Source organism: Ranitomeya imitator, chromosome 5 (genome assembly GCF_032444005.1).
Source record: "Ranitomeya imitator isolate aRanImi1 chromosome 5, aRanImi1.pri, whole genome shotgun sequence".
Classification (NCBI taxonomy): Eukaryota; Metazoa; Chordata; class Amphibia; order Anura; family Dendrobatidae; genus Ranitomeya; species Ranitomeya imitator.
The window spans coordinates 603,225,489-603,244,487 of NC_091286.1; the positions used below are offsets into that span (position 1 = coordinate 603,225,489).

The window sequence follows — 18,999 nt, forward strand, 5'->3', positions numbered from 1 at the left end:
ACTGGGACTGCTGGAGACCCCCGTACTGGGACTGCTGGAGACCCCCGTACTGGGACTGCTGGAGACCCCCGTACTGGGACTGCTGGAGACCTCCGTACTGGGACTGCTGGAGAGCCCCGTACTGGGACTGCTGGAGACCCCCGTACTGGGACTGCTGGAGACCCCCGTACTGGGACTGCTGGAGACCCCCGTACTGGGACTGCTGGAGACCCCCGTACTGGGACTGCTGGAGACCTCCGTACTGGGACTGCTGGAGACCCCCGTACTGGGACTGCTGGAGACCCCCGTACTGGGACTGCTGGAGACCCCCGTACTGGGACTGCTGGAGACCCCCGTACTGGGACTGCTGGAGACCCCCGTACTGGGACTGCTGGAGACCCCCGTACTGGGACTGCTGGAGACCCCCGTACTGGGACTGCTGGAGACCCCCGTACTGGGACTGCTGGAGACCCCCGTACTGGGACTGCTGGAGACCCCCGTACTGGGACTGCTGGAGACCCCCGTACTGGGACTGCTGGAGACCCCCGTACTGGGACTGCTGGAGACCCCCGTACTGGGACTGCTGGAGACCTCCGTACTGGGACTGCTGGAGACCCCCGTACTGGGACTGCTGGAGACCCCCGTACTGGGACTGCTGGAGACCCCCGTACTGGGACTGCTGGAGACCTCCGTACTGGGACTGCTGGAGACCTCCGTACTGGGACTGCTGGAGACCCCCGTACTGGGACTGCTGGAGACCCCCGTACTGGGACTGCTGGAGACCCCCGTACTGGGACTGCTGGAGACCCCCGTACTGGGACTGCTGGAGACCCCCGTACTGGGACTGCTGGACCCTCTCTCCTCCATTCCTATAAATAGGATTTAGTTTTTTGCATGTTGTACACATTTCTGCCACTAAATCTACGGGGGGCAGAGACCAAAGGGGCAGTTATTTCCTCCAGTTCCTAAATGGGCTCATCACCTCCTGTACTGGGGAATGTGGGTGACAACCAGTGGCCCCCACTGCTGCCCTGCCAGGGAGGTGACGCTCCCATCACCGGCAGCAGTACCAGCTCCTCTCCCCGGGGGCTGCGCTCACAGGTCGGCGCCGCTGCTCCCCGTCTTGCACCTCTCCTGCCGACAGGTGAGTACGGCCGGAGCTGACACCTGCCACACAGCCCCGCCTACCATCACGTGACTCGGGCCCCTTAGTTACATGCCGCGACACGTGACCTGGAGGAGACGAGTCACGTGGTGCCAAACCTCAGCACGACTTTAGGTCCTAGTAAGGTGTCCTGTCTGGAAGTTAAGTGCCGTAAAGTGACGCACTTCCGGTAATGTGCGGCTTCAGGCTTCTACCTCTTCTTCTGTGACTGTGCTGCCAGTGTGCACCGGAGACGGCGGAGGAGGCCATGGCGGCAGCTGGGAGCAAGTCTGTGCTGTTCGTGTGTCTTGGTGAGTGTGTGCACGGAGGGGCGGCCATGTGGAGCTCTGACACTGCTGTGGGACCACCTCCTGCACCCCGGGGGGCTTCTCTTCACACCTCCATAGGTCGCTGTTGGATGAACACTGGGACCTGACAGAAACCAACGTCCTTTCATAGTTCAGGAATTCTACTTTTTTTTTTTTTAACCCCTTCACCCCGAAGCCTGTTTTCACCTAAGTGACAGGGCCAATTTTTACAATTCTGACCACTGTCACTTTATGAGGTTATAACTCTGAAACGCTTCAACGGATCCTGGTGATTCTGACACTGTTTTCTCGTGACATATTGTACTTCATGATAGTGGTAAAACTTCTTCGATATGACTTGCATTTATTTGTGAAAAAAACAAAAATTTGTCGGAAATTATGAAAATTTAGCAATTTTCAAACTCTTAGTTTTTATGCCCTTAAATTAGAGAGTTATATCACATAATATAGTTAATAAACAACATTTCCCACATGTCTGCTTTACATCAGCACAATTTTGGAAACATAATTTTTTTTTGTTAGGACGTTATAAGGGTTAAAAGTTGACCAGCGATTTCTCATTTTTGCAACAAAATTTGCAAAACCATTTTTTTTACGGACCACCTCACACTTGAAGTGACTTTGAGGTGTCTATATGACAGAAAATGCCCAAAAGTGACACCATTCTAAAAACTGCACCCCTCAAGGTTCTCAAAACCACATTCAAAAAGTTTAACCCTTCAGGTGTTTCACAGGAATTTTTTGAATGTTTAAAAAAATTGAACATTTAACTTTTTTTTCACAAAATTTTTACTTCAGGTCCAATTTGTTTCATTTTACCAAGGGTAACAGGAGAAATTGGACCACAAAAGTCGTTGTACAATTTGTCCTGAGTACGCCGATACCCCATATGTGGGGGTAAACCACTGTTTGGGCACATGGCAGAGCTCGGAAGGGAAGGAGCGCCTTTTGACTTTTCAATGCAAGATTTGCTGGAATTGAGATCGGAGCCCATGTCACGATTGGAGAGCCCCTGATGTGCCTAAACAGTGGAAACCCCCACAAGTGACACCATTTTGGAAAGTAGACCCCCTAAGAAACTAATCTAGATGTGTGGTGAGCACTTTTAACCCCCAATTGTTTCACTAAAGTTTAGAATGTAGCATTGTGAAAATTAAAAAATCATTTTTTCTTTCCACAAAATGATGTTTTAGCCCACAATTTTTTTTCCCAAGGGTAACGGGAGAAATTGGACCACAAATGTTATTGTCCAATTTGTCCTGAGTATGCTGATACCCCACATGTGGGGGGGAACCACCGTTTGAGTGCATGGCAGAGCTCGGAAGGGAAGGAGCACCGTTTGAAATGCAGACTTAGATAGAATGGTCTGCAGGCGTCATGTTGCATTTGCAGAGCCCCTGATGTACCTAAACAGTAGAAACCCCCCACAAGTGACCCCATATTGGAAACTAGACCCCCCAGGGAACTAATCTAGATGTGTTGTGAGAGCTTTGAACCAACAAGTGTTTCACTACAGTTTATAACGCAGAGCCGTGAAAATAAAAAATATTTTTTTTTCCACGAAAATGATATTTTATCCCCTATGTTTTTATTTTCCCAAGGATAACAGGACAAATTGGACCCTAAAAGTTGTTGTCCAACTTGTCCTGAGAACGCTGATACCCCATATGTTGGGGGGAACCACTGTTTGGGCACACGGGAGAGCTCGGAAGGGAAGGAGCACTGTTTTACTTTTTCAAAGCAGAATTGGCTGGAATTGAGATCGGACGCCATGTCGCGTTTGGAGAGCCCCTGATGTGCCTAAACAGTGGAAACCCCCAATTATGACTGAAACCCTAGCCCTAATGGGAAAATGGAAATAAATACATTTTTTTTACATTTTTTTATTTTTCCCTAGCTAAGGGGGTGATGAAGGGGGGTTTGATTTACTTTTATAGCGGGTTTTTTGGCGGATTTTTATGATTGGCAGCTGTCACACACTAAAAGACGCTTTTTATTGCAAAAAATAGTTTTTGCATCACCACATTTTGAGAGCTATAATTTATCCATATTTTGGCCCACAGAGTCATGTGAGATCTTGTTTTTTGCGGGACGAGTTGACGTTTTTATTGGTAACATTTTCGGGCAGATGACATTTTTTGATCGCTTTTTATTCCGATTTTTGGGAGGCGGAATGAACAAAAACCAGCAATTCCTGAATTTCTTTTAGGGGGGGGGGGCGTTTATACCGTTCCACGTGTGGTAAAATGGATAAAGCAGTTTTATTCTTCGGGTCAGTACGATTACAGCGATACCTCATTTATGTAATTTTTTTTATGTTTTGGCGCTTTTACACAATAAAAACTATTTTATATAAAAAAAATAATTGTTTTTGCATCGCATTATTCTGAGAGCTATAACTTTTTTATTTTTCTGCTGATGATGCTGTATGGCAGCTTTTTTTTTGCGGGACAAGATGACGTTTTCAGCGGTACCATGGTTATTTATATCCGTCGTTTTGATCGCGTGGTATTCCACTTTTTGTTCGCCTGTATGATAATAAAGCAATGTTTTTTGCCTTGTTTTTTATTTATTTTTTTGCGGTGTTCACTGAAGGGGTTAACTAGTGGGATAGTTTTATAGAGCGGGTCGTTACGGACGCGGCGATACCAAATGTGTACATTTATTGTTTTTGTTTTTTTATTTACATAAATGGATTTATTGGGAAATGTTTTTTTTTTTTTTATTTGGGGATTTTTTTATTTTTTTTTACATTCTATATTTTTTTTTTTTTTTTTTTTTTACTTTCTAACATTATCCCAGGGTGGGACATCACTGTATTAGATCAGATCGTTGATCTGACACTGTGCATAGCACTCTGTCAGATCAACGATCTGACAGGCAGTTTAGCTGGCTTTCCAGCGCCTGCTCTCAGCAGGCGCCGGCTAGCCAGGTCATTTCATGACCCGGAAGGAGTCCGGCGGCCATCTTGGATCCGGGGACTCCTTCCGGGTCACCGGAGCAACGCGATCTCATTGCGTTGCTCCGGTGGGAGAGCGCAGGGAGCCCCCGTCCCTGCGTGATCCCCCTCTATGCCGCTGTCACTACTGACAGCGGCATCAGAGGGGTTAAATGCCCGCGATCGGCGATAGCGCCGATCGTGGGCATTGCGTCGGGGTGTCAGCTGTCATATACAGCTGACACCCGCACCCGATCACCGCGGCGCTCAGCGCGAGACCGCAGTGATCGGTGCGCCGTACTAGTACTGCTGCTGGCACTAATGCAGTGCCGGCAGCGCAGTACTAGTACGGCGCGTGGCGCGAAGGGGTTAAAAGTGGAATTTTCTGTAAAAGAAAAAAACCCTCAGATGCAAAAAAAAACTATCACGTTTCTGTTTCTATTTTCCTTCTCCCCCATTGTTTCCTTGCCATTATTATTATTGCCATAAAGGGATAAGTTGTGCGTCACGTCATTAATTCTCACGTATATTGTGGCCCCTAATTCTGCCGCAGGTTTTTGGGGTTTGTGCTCCTTGTGACGTGGCAGCAGGATTGTCGGTGTCAGCGGATTGCAGCGATACAAAACTTGTATAGTGAGGGGATTATTTTATTGTAGGGGGGGGGGGGTTACTATTTTGTTCTTTATTTCTGAAAAACATGATTTTGTTGTAATATTCCCAAAACTCGTTTGTTCCCATTGACGGAGCTGAGTAACGTCTTGTTTTTTGCTTTCCGAGCCGCAGTTTTTACTGTCATTTTCGGATACATACAACATTTTTATTGCATCTTTTTGTGAGTGGGGCAGTGACCAAAACAATACTGCCTGACTTCTTCTTTTTTTTTTCTACTGATAAAACAGTTCATGGATTACATTGTGTACATAAATCCGACAATATCGAATATACTTGTTTGTTTCCTAGGATGAAAAACATTGTATTTTTCATGATACTTTCTCTTAGTCGCCATAGGGGACTGTTTCAGTGCTTTATATCCTGCAATGCTTCATTATTACAGAATATGAGATTATCTTCAGCTGAGCTTCAGTGGTATGAGCCCAGTGCACCCCCCAATCATGTCATGAGGGGAGTCAGGCAGGAGATACCACATGAACATGTCACCAAGATGTGAAAGCCTAAATGCTGCTGTCAGTGATCTCCCAGTGACGTGTAAGCAGTTAAACCATAGCAATCTGCTGTGTAACATGGCCGACACCTGCGCTCTGTGGAGTGAGCGGAGCTCCTGAGCCGGCCCCACATGCCCCAACCCGCTCTGTGACAGATCATGGAGGGCTTAAAATGAGCCTGATACAATGTGGTCTACAGATTGGGCAGGTGTTTGGTTCTCATTAAAGCAGTTGTTTAGGATAATAGGAAAATTACCGTTTTTTTTTTTTTTTTTTTTCTTCCAAAAGCAGTGGCCCCCTCTCATAGGTCATTGATTTATCCGTTCCTTGCAGGTAACATCTGTCGATCTCCAATGGCAGAAGCCGTGTTTAGAAAGGTGGTATCAGATGAGGGAGTATCTCACCAGGTAAGAAGTTACACGATTATCCTCTTCTAGATCACAGAATATGTATAGGATCATAGAATGTTAGAAATGGAACAGACCTCCTAGGTCATCTGGTCCAACCCCCTGCTCAATGCAGGATTCACTAAATCATCCCAGACAGATGTCTGTCCAGCCTCTGTTTGAAGACTTCCATTGGAGGAGAACTCACCACCTCTTGTGGCAGCCTGTCCCACTCATTGATCACCTTAACTGTCAAAAAGTTTTTTCTAATATCTAATCTGTCTCCTCCCATTGTTTCATCCCATTGCTTCTAGTCTTCCCTTTTGCAAATAAGAATAATGATGATCCATCTACAATGTGACAGCCCTTGACATATTTGTAGACAGCTATTAAGTCTCCTCTCGGGCTTCTTTTTTGCAAGCTGAACATTCCCAAATCATGTACGTAATCGTTTCTCATGGGACATATCATGGGGTGCTGGACAAATTCTAGGTGACTGATGTGCCCAGGGTACTGCGACCTGGACCAGACTGTTTTACTACTGAGACTAATGGTATGTGTGCCTAGGTCTTAGGACTTCTAGAGACAGACTCAGTGATAGCTGTTGTTAAGGGACTTCTAGGGACATGTATAGGGCTGCACTTTATGGATAATGGTCAGCTGACTTGATGTGGATAGCGATAATGCTGGACTTGGGAGCATATATCTGTTACTATAAACACATTTGGGGAACAGACCACACTACCACTCTGGAGACAGGACAGCAGGTTTTAAAGTCACATGACCAAAAACAGAAATCTATGTAACCAGTTAAAACAAAGAACGACAGACTGGTCACCTGCAACATTCAAAAAGTCCCTGGTAGCAAAGTCTCCTGTGATCTGCGACCGTCCAAAAGTGTTTGATTTTTTTTTTGTGAAGGACACATTACTGAGACTAATTCAATGTGATGTAATTTCTCCAGTCACCTTCCACGACAGCAGTATCTGAGGTTGTCTCCCCGCCCTAATAGGGGACAGGAAACAAAGAGGTTAAATACCCCTCCCCTTCCTGCAACCACCAGTGTTTTTCCTGTCCCCTATGGGGCATGAAGAAATTTCTGATAGTGCTGCTGTGGCCGGCGATCGGGAGCGCTGTTACCTTCATGTGCCGGGCAGTTGAGGTCGGGGGCTCCTCCGGTGACTGCTCCCATCTCCGTGTCCACCACGTGACTTGGGACTCTCTATTCCGCCCTTCCTACGCCTCCTCGTGGGGTAAAGCAGGGCAGTGAGGTGCACCGGGGTCCTCCTGTAGCTCCCCAGCTGTCTCCTCACTGCTCGATGCTGCCGGAGGCCGCGCGCGCATCGGAGGTGACGCTTTCGAACTTCCGGTTCAGTCCATATGCGATCCACCCTGGAGCGCACGTGCGTGCCGTCTGGCCCCAGCAGCAGCCATAACGGGCATTTCTTGCATCACCCCCTACGGACCCTAGGGAGGAGGAGGAGCACTAATCACGCTGGCGACCTCAATACTATATATTCCTGGTCGGGGGGAAAGCCTCCAGGTGAGGCCCATCTGTCTGTCCCTCTGTGACTGGTGACTGACTGACCGTATGGACGGCGACAAACCCCTGCACTCTGCTTCTGCAGAGCCCATCATTCACCCTCCTACTGTAAGGCTGGATTCACATTGCGCTAGGTGTGTCCGTCTAACGGACTCGTTTTTAAGTAGTAAAAACGCAATGTAACGCACATACTAACGCGCCCATAGGCTTGCATTGTCTGACGCATCGTGACGCATCCCTAAATTGGTATGCGTTTGTCACATAACGTTTTTTTTCTGACGGACCTTCAACGCGGCTTGCAGCGTTTTCGGGTCCGGCCAAGATAACGCACTACTAACGGAAGCGTTCATTCTGCCATAGAAGGCTATGGCAAACGCAGTCAGACGCAAATCATGAAAAATTTCCAAATAGGACCACACGTTTTAATAGCGTTTGAGGGTGGTCACATGTGGTCATGTGACAGGAAATGTGATTTCGGCCATTAAAGGAGGAATATCCCTCTCACATCTCCTGCACGTGACAGAGTGTTTTGCCGTAGCTGCACATACAGGGTGTGAAAGGCACCATATGTACTCCGCAAGAAATTCACTTCGTGGATCCAATATCTCCTTTGCGAACTACGCTTTCTCTGCCGAAGTCGCAACCGCATCAAGCGAAATCTGACGAGCTCAGACACAAACATCTTGCTAGCAGAAGTTCACTCAATGCTTTCAAAATGGAGAATGAGTCTGTGCCCACACCCGACAATGACAAAAGGGAAAAAAAAAAAAACAACTTTATTGACAGTGACAAACGGATACTTCGTAAGGACATCAAAATGAAAAAACGCGATCACATGCGTTAACGCTAGCGTTACCGTGACGACGAATTTCACATATTTTTGCTCCGTTTCTGTACATGCGTTGAACGCATCCGTTTAACGCCATGTACTTGACGCAATGTGAACCTAGCCTAAGTAGTGAATGAGGTCTCTCTCTCTCTCTCTCTCTCTCTCTCTCTCTCTCTCTCTCTCTCTCTCTCTCTCTCTCTCTCTCTCTCTCTCTCTCTCTCTCTCTCTCTCTCTCTCTCTCTCTCTCTCTCTCTCTCTCTCTCTCTCTCTCTCTCTCTCTCTCATTTTTATATATATATATATAATTTCTTTTATTTTTTTATTTCACCTTTCTCTTTCTCCAGTCACCTTCCACGACAGCAGTATCAGGGGATGTCTCCCCACCCTAATGGGGGACAGGAAACAGAAGAGGTTAAATACCCTCCCCTTCCTGCAACCACCAGTGTTTTTCCTGTCCCCTATGGGGCATGAAGAGGTCCGGGATAGTGCTGCCTTGGCCAGGCGATCGGGAGCACTCCGCTCTCCTCCGGTGGCTGCTCCCGTCTCCACAGCTTTTGTGCGACTCGGGACCCCCTTTCCCGCCCTTCTGCGCCTCCTCGTGGGGTAAAGCAGGGTGGTGACGTGCGGCCGGGGTCCCCCTGTAGCTCCTCGGCATCTTACTCCCGCTTTGCTGCTGGATTCAGCGTCGCGTGCGCACTGGAAGTGACGTCGGCCCAAACTTCCGGTTTGTTCCTGTGCGTTTCACGCTGGAGCACACGCGCACATCGGCCGGCGTTTTTCGGAGCAGGCGGTAATTGGGGCGTCCTCTTGGAAGTTCCCCCCTTCTGACCACAGGGAGAAAGAGCACTCAACGAACGCTGGGACCTCGATATTTTAAAATCCTGGTCTGGGGATGCCTCCAGGCAAGGCCCATTTGTCTGAGTTCCTTTATGACTGTCACGGACTGACCTATGGACGGCGACAAACCCTTACACTCTGCTTCTACAGAGCCCAGCGTTCACCCTCCTACTGTAAGTAGTGGATGTGGTCCCTTACTGTCCAGGGTATAACCTTATGGTGAATTAGTATACCTTTCTCTCTTTTAGGGAGACAAGGTCCCTGCCCCTAAAAAAGATAAGGTGCCCAGCCGCAAGTGTGGTATATTTGCCTCCAGACTTCCTTCTGCATATAAGAAGGAACTCGGTCAGCCTTGCACGGACGACGTATTACCTACCGAACAGCCCTTTCTCCTGGACAGCATAAAGTCCCTCATAAAACAAGAGGTTCAATCCTCTCTGACTACTCTTTCCCAGACCCTGATACCACAACCACCTCCTTCTGAGAGAGGAAAATGGCTCCTGTGGAATCGGACTCTGATTTTTGGTGAGATCCGTACCTCTGGTTCGAAGGACACTGGGAGAATGAGGTTTCCACTTCCACTCCGAAAAAAAAAAAAACATTTCTTCCGATGATATGGAAGAGCTGATTAGGATGGTGAAAGGCACCATGGGGGTGGAGGAGGAGGAAGTGAAACAGTCCGTACATGACGAAATTGTTCTGGAACCTAGGGACCAAAAAGGGTTTCCCATACACGGAAATATTGAGAACCTTATCCTTCATGAGTGGGGCCTCCCTGAAATAGGACTTAGTGTCCCTTCAGAGTTAAGAATCCGCTTCCCGAGGGAATGGAATTGTTTCTTATGGGAGATCCCCTAGGTAGATGTGCAGGTGTCCAGGGTCTCTAAAAGGACAGCCCTCCCTTTCGAGGACTCTTCCTAGCTCAAGGATCCCATGGATCTTATAATCGACATCTTGTTAGGCTACTTTCACACTAGCGTCGGTACGGGGCCGTCGCCATGCGTCGGCCCGGCGTACCGACGCACGTTGTGAAATAAATGAACAACTGGGGCAGCGGATGCAGTTTTTATTCGGACTCCCATGACAGCACTACGAGAGAGGGGATCCGCCCTTCAGGAACAGGAAACCTACAGATACAAAAGGGCGGCACCTCTCCCCATGCATCAGTTGGTTTCCTGTTCCTGGAGGGACAGGATCCTACAGATTTCAACCGCCTGCTCCGGATAGCGGAAAACCATTTTCTATCTTTAACAGCAGTGCATATAAAAGGGAAGGAAAATATAAGGGCGGACTTTCTAAGTCGAAACACCTTAAGACAAGGAGAATGGTCTCTGAACTCAAAAATCTTCAACCAGATTGTCCGCAGGTGGGGTCATCCAGAGGTGGACTTATTTGCCAGCAAGGACAACAGAAAAACGAAAAAATTCTGTTCCTTGAATCCCAGGGAATATCCGCTGGCAGCGGATGCCTTCCTGATCAGATGGGATTTCCGGTTGGCTTATGCGTTCCCCCTGCTAAACCTGTTGCCTCTGGTGGTCAGAAAGATAAGGGAGGATCAAGCGAGAATCATACTGATCGCTCCGTTCTGGCCCCGAAGAGCTTGGTTCTCCTGGCTCAGGACCATGTCGGTGGAAGACCCCTGGGTACTGCCGGACATCCCGGACCTACTTCATCAAGGTCCGATCAACCATCCACAAGTGAAGGGTCTCCATTTGACGGCATGGTCTTTGAGAGGTCACTGTTAAAAAACAGAGGATTTTCTCCAAATCTCATTGATACCCTTATGAAGAGTAGAAAACTCATAACAACTAAGATCTACTCTAGAACTTGGAGGAAGTTTCTGGCCTCTTCAAATTTTAATATCGAAGAGGGTTTACCAATTAACCAGATTCTAGAATTCCTGCAGAGAGGGCTAGAGCTAAATCTATCCACAAGTACTCTAAAAGTACAAGTCTCAGCCCTGGGGGCTCTATTTTCTTGTAACATTGCTGGTAATTATTGGGTATCAAGGTTCATCAAAGCAGCTAGTAGGTCCAGACCTATACACAGGAATAGGTCAATGCCTTGGGATCTCAATCTAGTCCTCTCTGCTTTGACTAAAGAACCGTTTGAGCCTTTACATTCAGCCTCACTTAAATTACTATCCCTCAAAACAGCATTTTTGGTGGCAATTACATCTGCTCGTAGGGTAGGAGACATACAGGCTCCTTCTAGGCTCTCCCCCTATACAGAGTTTCTACAGGACAGAGTAGTCCTCAGACCAGATCCAGCTTATTTACCGAAAGTGGCCTCAGATTTTCATAGATCTCAGGAGATAGTTCTACCATCATTTCTCCCTAATCCTTCTAATTCCAAAGAAGAGTTACTCCATACGTTAGATGTTAGGAGATGTCTCTTAGAATATATATCAGTCACTGATGCTTGGAAGAGAGAGGAGGCGTTGTTTCTATCCTTCCAAGGTCCCAGGAAAGGTCTTAGAGTGTCAAAGTGCACGTTAGCGAAGTGGATTAGGGAGGCTATCTCTCTGGCTTATACTGCAGGTGGAAGTCCTATTCCGCAGAATCTGAGGGCACATTCCACCCGGGCCATGGCCACATCCTGGGCTGAAAGATCTGGAGTTTCCATCGACCAGATATGTAAGGCGGCTACGTGGTCATCCCCTTCCACCTTTTTCAAGCACTATAGGTTGGACTTGGGGTTCTCTTCTGATCTCACCTTCGGGTTAAGGGTGCTACAGGCTATAGTCCCTCCCTAAGGTAGTTTACATCTCTGTAATTCTCTCGTAGTGCTGTCATGGGAGTCCGAATAAAGCATTAAGCTACTTACTGGTAGCAGCATTTTTCGGAGGCCCATGACAGCACCCTTAGTTCCCTCCCTATTCACGTGGGGGTTGCACTTCCTATAAGTATATATAATGAGATAGATAGATCTCACGTGTGGTATATAGTTCAATATGATGGATTATTTTTGTACATAAACTGTATATAATGTATGTTTGTGTGCTACTAACCGCGGTAGTCCTCTCAGGCTCTAATATACAACTGATGCATGGGGAGAGGTGCCGCCCTTTTGTATCTGTAGGTTTCCTGTTCCTGAAGGGCGGATCCCCTCTCTCGTAGTGCTGTCATGGGCCTCCGAAAAATGCTGCTACCAGTAAGTAGCTTAATGCTTTCAATGCATCCGCTCCCCATTGTAATGTCCAGGGAGGAGGGGGGTGGAGTTCCGGATGCACATGCACGGTCGGAAATGGCGGACACGTCGCACAAAAAACATTACATGTAACGTTTTTTGTACCGACTGTCCGCCAAAACACGACGCATCCGTCGCATGACGGATGCGACGTGTGGCCATGCGTCGCTAATGCAAGTCTATGGAGAAAAAATGCATCCCGCGCATCCACTAATCTACTAAAAATGAATGTGGCCTCTACGTGCGTCACCAGGTCTGTACTCCTCTGGCTTAATACGTTAGAAAATCACCTTACCCAGGCTTCTAGGGAGATACTGGACTCTCTCCCCTACTCCAGAAATCAATGGGATTCCTGGCGGATGCCTTGGCTGAGTCCATCCGTGCACCAGCAAGATCCTCCATCCGTGTACCAGCAAGATCAGCAGTCCTCTCCAATTCATCCAGGAGAGCGCTATGGCTTAAGTCATGAGGGGGTGACCATACCTCTAAAACTAAGCTCTGTGGTATTCCCTTTCAGGGATTCTATGTATTTGGCTGGGCCCTTGCCGAAATTTTAGACAAGGCTACGGATAAAAAGAAATCTCTTCCAGAGCAGAAGAGCTCTAGGAAACTGTTTTTCGTCTCTCCCATGACCAGTATTCCCAGAGAGACTACAAGGGGAAAGGTAAAACAGGACAATGGAGCTACCCAAAAGGAGGTAAGGACAGAAATATCCTTGTCCCCCAACATCAGCAGACTCCTGATAAACAATGACTGCGCTCCTGTTGGGGGTCGACTCTCGGATTTTCTTGCCCAGTGGCAAAACATCTCCACAAATCGGTGGGTTCTCCAAACCATATGGGACGGATTGAGGTTAGAATTCAAGAGTGTCTGACAGTTACCTACCTACAGTCTCCACACCTGCGAGAGTCCTTGATGTTAGATCTGCAGGGTCTTCTTCACGCAAACGTGATTTCCCTTGTATCTCATCCAGAGATGGGGGAAAGCCACTATTCTCTCCTATTTTTGGTGTAGAAAAAAAGAAAACACAGGAATATCATAAACCTGAAACCTCTAAACCGTGTAATCAAATACAGAAGATTAAAAATGGAATCAGTCAAGTCAGCAATCCCGCTCATTTGGACAGGATTGGGTGATGGCTACGGTAGACCAGAGGGACGCCTATTATCATGTGCTTCGAGTGTTTTCCAAGATTATGGCGGAGGCGGTGACCTTTATCCGACAACAAGGGATTTCCATCATCTCACATTTAGACGACTTTCTCATTGTCGCTCCATCCATCCCTCGTCTGAACCGGGACGTGACGAAAGTCCTGGAAATTTTGGAATTCCTGGGGTAGATCCCGAATTTGGAGAAATCGAATCTCCATCCTTCACCAAGGGAGAAATTCCTGGAAGTTCTTCTGGACTCGGCGAAAGGAACATCCTTTTTGCCCAGAGAGCGTCAGCTCGACCTCATCAACAGGATCTCCAGATTCAGAGACCAGAAGACACCAACCTTAAAAGACTCCATGTCAATTCTGGGATCACTGACGTCGTGCATTCAAGCAGTCTCATGGACTCAGGCCTATACAAGAGTCATTCAGTCCCATGTCCTGCTGTACTCAAGAAAATGCACTAACCAGTAAAATTCCCCTTTTCGGTCATGTGAAATCCTCTCTCTTATGGGGGCTAAACCACTGAAATCTCCAGCGGGGAGTCAGCTGGGATCAACTTCCTCTGAGGATACTCACCTCAGACGCCAGTCAGAAAGGCTGGGGCACTGTGGTGGAAGGGTCTCGCTTCCAGGGGTTATGGCCCCCACACATCAGGTCCAGCAGCTCAAACATGACAGAGCTGAAAGCGGTAGAGGAAGCGCTAAAAGCTGCTCCTCAAACAAGGACACCATGTACATGTCTTTTCAGACAATATGACCACAGTGGCCTATCTTTGGCACCAGGGAGGCACGAAATTCGCCAGCCTGAAATCGACCTCTGCAAGGATTTTTTTCCGGGGCAGAAAAACATCTGTTGTCCATAACAGCAGTACAGTTGTGGCCAAAAGTATTGACACCCCTGCAATTCTGTCAGATAATACTCAGTTTCTTCCTGAAAATGATTGCAAACACAAATTCTTTGTTATTATTATCTTCATTTAATTTGTCTTAAATGAAAAAAACACAAAAAGAATTGTCCTTCAGCCAAATTGGATATAATTCCACACAAAACATCAAAAAGGGGGTGGACTAAAGTACTGGCACTGTTCAAAACATCATGTGATGCTTCTCTAATTTGTGTAACTAACAGCACCTGTAACTTACCTGTGGCACCTAACAGGTGTTGGCAATAACTAAATCACACTTGCAGCCAGTTGACATGGATTAAAGTTGATTCAAGCTCTGTCCTGTGTCCTTGTGTGTACCACATTGAGCATGGAGAAAAGAAAGAAGACCAAAGAACTGTCTGATGACTTAAGAAACCAAATTGTGAGGAAGCATGAGCAATCTCAAGGCTATAAGTCCATCTCCAAAGACCTGAATGTTCCTGTGTCTACCGTGCGCAGTGTCATCAAGAAGTTTAAAGCCCATGGCACTGTGGTTAACCTCCCTAGATGTGGACAGAAAAGAAAAAGTGACAAGAGAATTCAACGCAAGATTGTGCGGATGTTGGATAAAGAACCTCGACTAACATCCAAACAAGTTCAAGCTGCCCTGCAGTCCGAGGGTACAACAGTGTCAACCCGTACTATCCGTCAGCGTCTGAATGAAAAGGGACTGTATGGTAGGAGACCCACAAAGACCCCACTTGACCCAGGAAGACTCCACTTCTTACCCCGAGACATAAAAAAGCCAGGCTAGAGTTTGCCAAAACTTACCTGAAAAAGCCTAAAACGTTTTGGAAGAATGTTCTCTGGTCAGATGAGACAAAAGTAGAGCTTTTTGGGCAAAGGCATCAACATATAGTTTACAGGAGAAAAAAAGAGGCATTCAAAGAAAAGAACACTGTCCCTACAGTCAAATATTGCGGAGGTTCCCTGATGTTTTGGGGTTGCTTTGCTGCCTCTGGCACTGGACTGCTTGACCGTGTGCATGGAATTGAGGTCTGAAGACTACCAACAAATTTTGCAGCATAATGTAGGGCCCAGTGTGAGAAAGCTGGGTCTCCCTCAGACGTCATGGGTCTTTCAGCAGGACAATGACCCAAAACACACTTCAAAAAGCACTAGAAAATGGTTTGAGAGAAAGCACTGGAGACTTCTAAGGTGGCCAGCAATGAGTCCAGACCTGAATCCCATAGAACACCTGTGGAGAGATCTAAAATGGCAGTTTGGAGAAGGCACCCTTCAAATATCAGGGACCTGGAGCAGTTTGCCCAAAAGAATGGTCTAAAATTCCAGCAGAGCATTGTAAGAAACTCATTGATGGTTACCCGAAGCGGTTGGTCGCAGTTATTTTTGCTAAAGGTCCCGTCAGAGTTAAAGAATCGCTTCCCTCTTGATAGGGACTGTTCTTTATGGCAGATACCTAAAATAGATGTACAGATGTCCAGGGTAACCAAAAAGACGGCTCTTCCTTTTGAAGATTCCTATCAGCTCAAAGATCCTGTGGATCGGAAAATCAATAGCTTGTTAAGGAAATCCTGGGTCACATCCACCAATCTACTAAAAACAAATGTGGCCTCAAAATGTGTTGCCAGAACCAGATTCCTCTGGCTACATACATGAGAAAATCACCTTTCTCAGGGGACTTCAAGGGAAGAGATACTAAACTCTCTACCACTTCTTCAGAAGGCAACGGGGTTTCTTGCAGATGCCTCCGCTGAGTCTGTACGTGTTGCCGCTAGGTCTGCAGTTCTCTCCAATTCAGCCAGGAGAGCTCTATGGCTTAAATCCTGGGGAGGTGACATTACCTCCAAGTCCAAACTGTGGTATTCCTTTTCAGTGTTTGGACCAGCCCTTGATGAAATCTTAGACAAGGCTACAGATAAAAAGAAAGATCTTTCAGAGCAGAGAAGCTCTAGGAAACGCTTTTTTCGTCCCTCTCGTGAGCAAGCTCCCCAGAGAGACTACAAGCGTAAGGGTAAAACGGGTCAGTGGAGCTACCCAAAAGGGGGTAAAACCAGGAACATCCTTTTCCCCCATCATCAGTAGGCTCCTGAGAAGCAATGACTGCTCTCCAGTCGGGGGCTCACTCTCAGGCTTTCTCCCAATGTCAGGCCATCACCACAAATTAGTGGTCCTGCGTACCATACAGGAAGGCCTAAGGTTAGAATTTGAGAGTCCTCCTCACCGCTTGACCATTACCTCACTACAGTCTCGAATCCCTGATTTCAGATCTTCACGGTCTGCTCCAGGCAGGGGTGATTTTCTGGGTACCATAACAGGAAATCGGAGAGGCTCACTATTCTCACCTATTTTTGGTTAAAAAAAAAAGCCCTCTGGGGAAACACTGGATCATCATAAACCTGAAACCCCTAAATCAGGTGATCAAATATCAAAGATTCAAAATGGAATCAGTCAGATCTGCAATCCCTCTCATTATTGGGTAATGGCTACGGTAGATCTGAGGGTCGCTTATTATCATGTGTCCATACATCCCGACCACAGGAAGTTCCTCAGATTTGCAGTTGCCCAAGACCATCGGGTCAGCCGTTATCAATTCAATGTCCTTTCATTCGGAGTCTCGTCAGCTCCACGGGTTTTTACCAAGATCATGTCAGAGGCAGTGATCTTCATCCGACAACAGGGGATCTGTATCATCCCATATCTGGACTATTTTCTTATTGTCGCTCCATCCATTCCTCGTCTAAATCTGGATGTGATGAAGGTCCTGGATATCCTGAGATCCTTGGGATGGATTCTGAACTTGGAAAAGTCGGATCTCCATCCATCTTCGAGGGAAAAAATTCTTGGGAGTTCTTCTGGACTCAGGGGAAAGAATATCCTTCTTACCCAGGGACCGTCAACTTGACCTCGTCTGTTATGATAAGGTAATTCAGTACCACAATGGACATAGAGGTCAGAGCACATACAGTGACCTGACAATAACCCAAAAACATAGAACGAGCTCTGAGACATGGGAACTCTGCTGACCGCAATCCCTAATCCTCTCCAACCACACTAGAGGCAGCCGTGGATTGCGCCTAACGCTCCCTATGCAACTCGGCACAGCCTGAGAAACTAGCTAGCCTGAAGATAGAAAATAAGCCTACCTTGCCTCAGAGAAATACCCCAAAGGAAAAGGCAGCCCACACATATGACTGTGAGTTAAGATGAAAAGACAAACGTAGAGATGAAATAGATTTAGCAAAGTGAGGCCCGACTTTCTGAACAGAGCGAGGATAGGAAAGGTAACTTTAGGCGGTCAACACAAAACCCTACAAAAACCACGCAAAGGGGGCAAAAAGACCCTCCGTACCGAACTAACGGCACGGAGGTACACCCTCTGCGTCCCAGAGCTTCCAGCAAGCAGGAAAAAACAAATATACAAGCTGGACAGAAAAAACAGCAAACAAAATAGCAAAGCAGAACTTAGCTATGCAAAGCAGCAGGCCACAGGAACGATCCAGGAGGAAACAGGTCCAATACTAGAACATTGACTGGAGGCCAGGATCAAAGCACTAGGTGGAGTTAAATAGAGCAGCACCTAACGACTTCACCACATCACCTGAGGAAGGAAACTCAGAAGCCGCAGTACCACTTTCCTCCACCAACAGAAGCTCACAAAGAGAATCAGCCGAAGTACCACTTGTGACCACAGGAGGGAGCTCTGCCACAGAATTCACAACAGTACCCCCCCCCCTTGAGGAGGGGTCACCGAACCCTCACCAGAGCCCCCAGGACGACCAGGATGAGCCAAATGAAAGGCACGAACAAGATCGGGAGCATGGACATCAGAGGCAAAGACCCAGGAATTATCTTCCTGAGCATAACCCTTCCACTTAACCAGATACTGGAGTTTCCGTCTTGAAACACGAGAATCCAAAATCTTCTCCACAATATACTCCAACTCCCCCTCCACCAAAACCGGGGCAGGAGGATCAACAGATGGAACCATAGGTGCCACGTATCTCCGCAACAATGACCTATGGAATACGTTATGTATGGAAAAAGAATCTGGAAGGGTCAGACGAAAAGACACAGGATTAAGAACCTCAGAAATCCTATACGGACCAATGAAACGAGGTTTAAACTTAGGAGAGGAAACCTTCATAGGAATATGACGAGAAGATAACCAAACCAAATCCCCAACACGAAGTCGGGGACCCACACAGCGTCTGCGATTAGCGAAACGTTGAGCCTTCTCCTGGGACAAGGTCAAATTGTCCACTACATGAGTCCAAATCTGCTGCAACCTGTCCACCACAGTATCCACACCAGGACAGTCCAAAGACTCAACCTGCCCTGAAGAGAAACGAGGATGGAACCCAGAGTTGCAGAAAAACGGCGAAACCAAGGTAGCCGAGCTGGCCCGATTTATTAAGGGCGAACTCAGCCAAAGGCAAAAAGGACACCCAATCATCCTGATCAGCAGAAACAAAGCATCTCAGATATGTTTCCAAGGTCTGATTGGTTCGTTCGGTCTGGCCATTAGTCTGAGGATGGAAAGCCGAGGAAAAAGACAAGTCAATGCCCATCCTACCACAAAAGGCTCGCCAAAACCTCGAAACAAACTGGGAACCTCTG

The 18,999-nt window shown here is 47.3% G+C and overlaps 1 protein-coding gene across 2 annotated transcripts in view; it reads left to right on the forward strand.

Annotated features, from left to right (window-relative positions):
• The first annotated feature begins 1,227 nt into the window (after nt 1-1,227).
• Nucleotides 1,228-18,999, forward strand: part of LOC138638589 (low molecular weight phosphotyrosine protein phosphatase-like) — a 55,992-nt gene continuing 38,220 nt past the window's right edge. Inside the window, exons 1-2 of one of the 2 annotated variants that reach the window (XM_069727995.1) lie at nt 1,228-1,434; nt 5,887-5,960. In XM_069727995.1, the coding sequence (XP_069584096.1) occupies nt 1,392-1,434; nt 5,887-5,960 (117 nt within the window). In that variant the 5' untranslated portion in view covers nt 1,228-1,391. The remainder of the gene's footprint in view (nt 1,435-5,886; nt 5,961-18,999) is intronic. The other variant, XM_069727994.1, reaches the window with a different exon arrangement.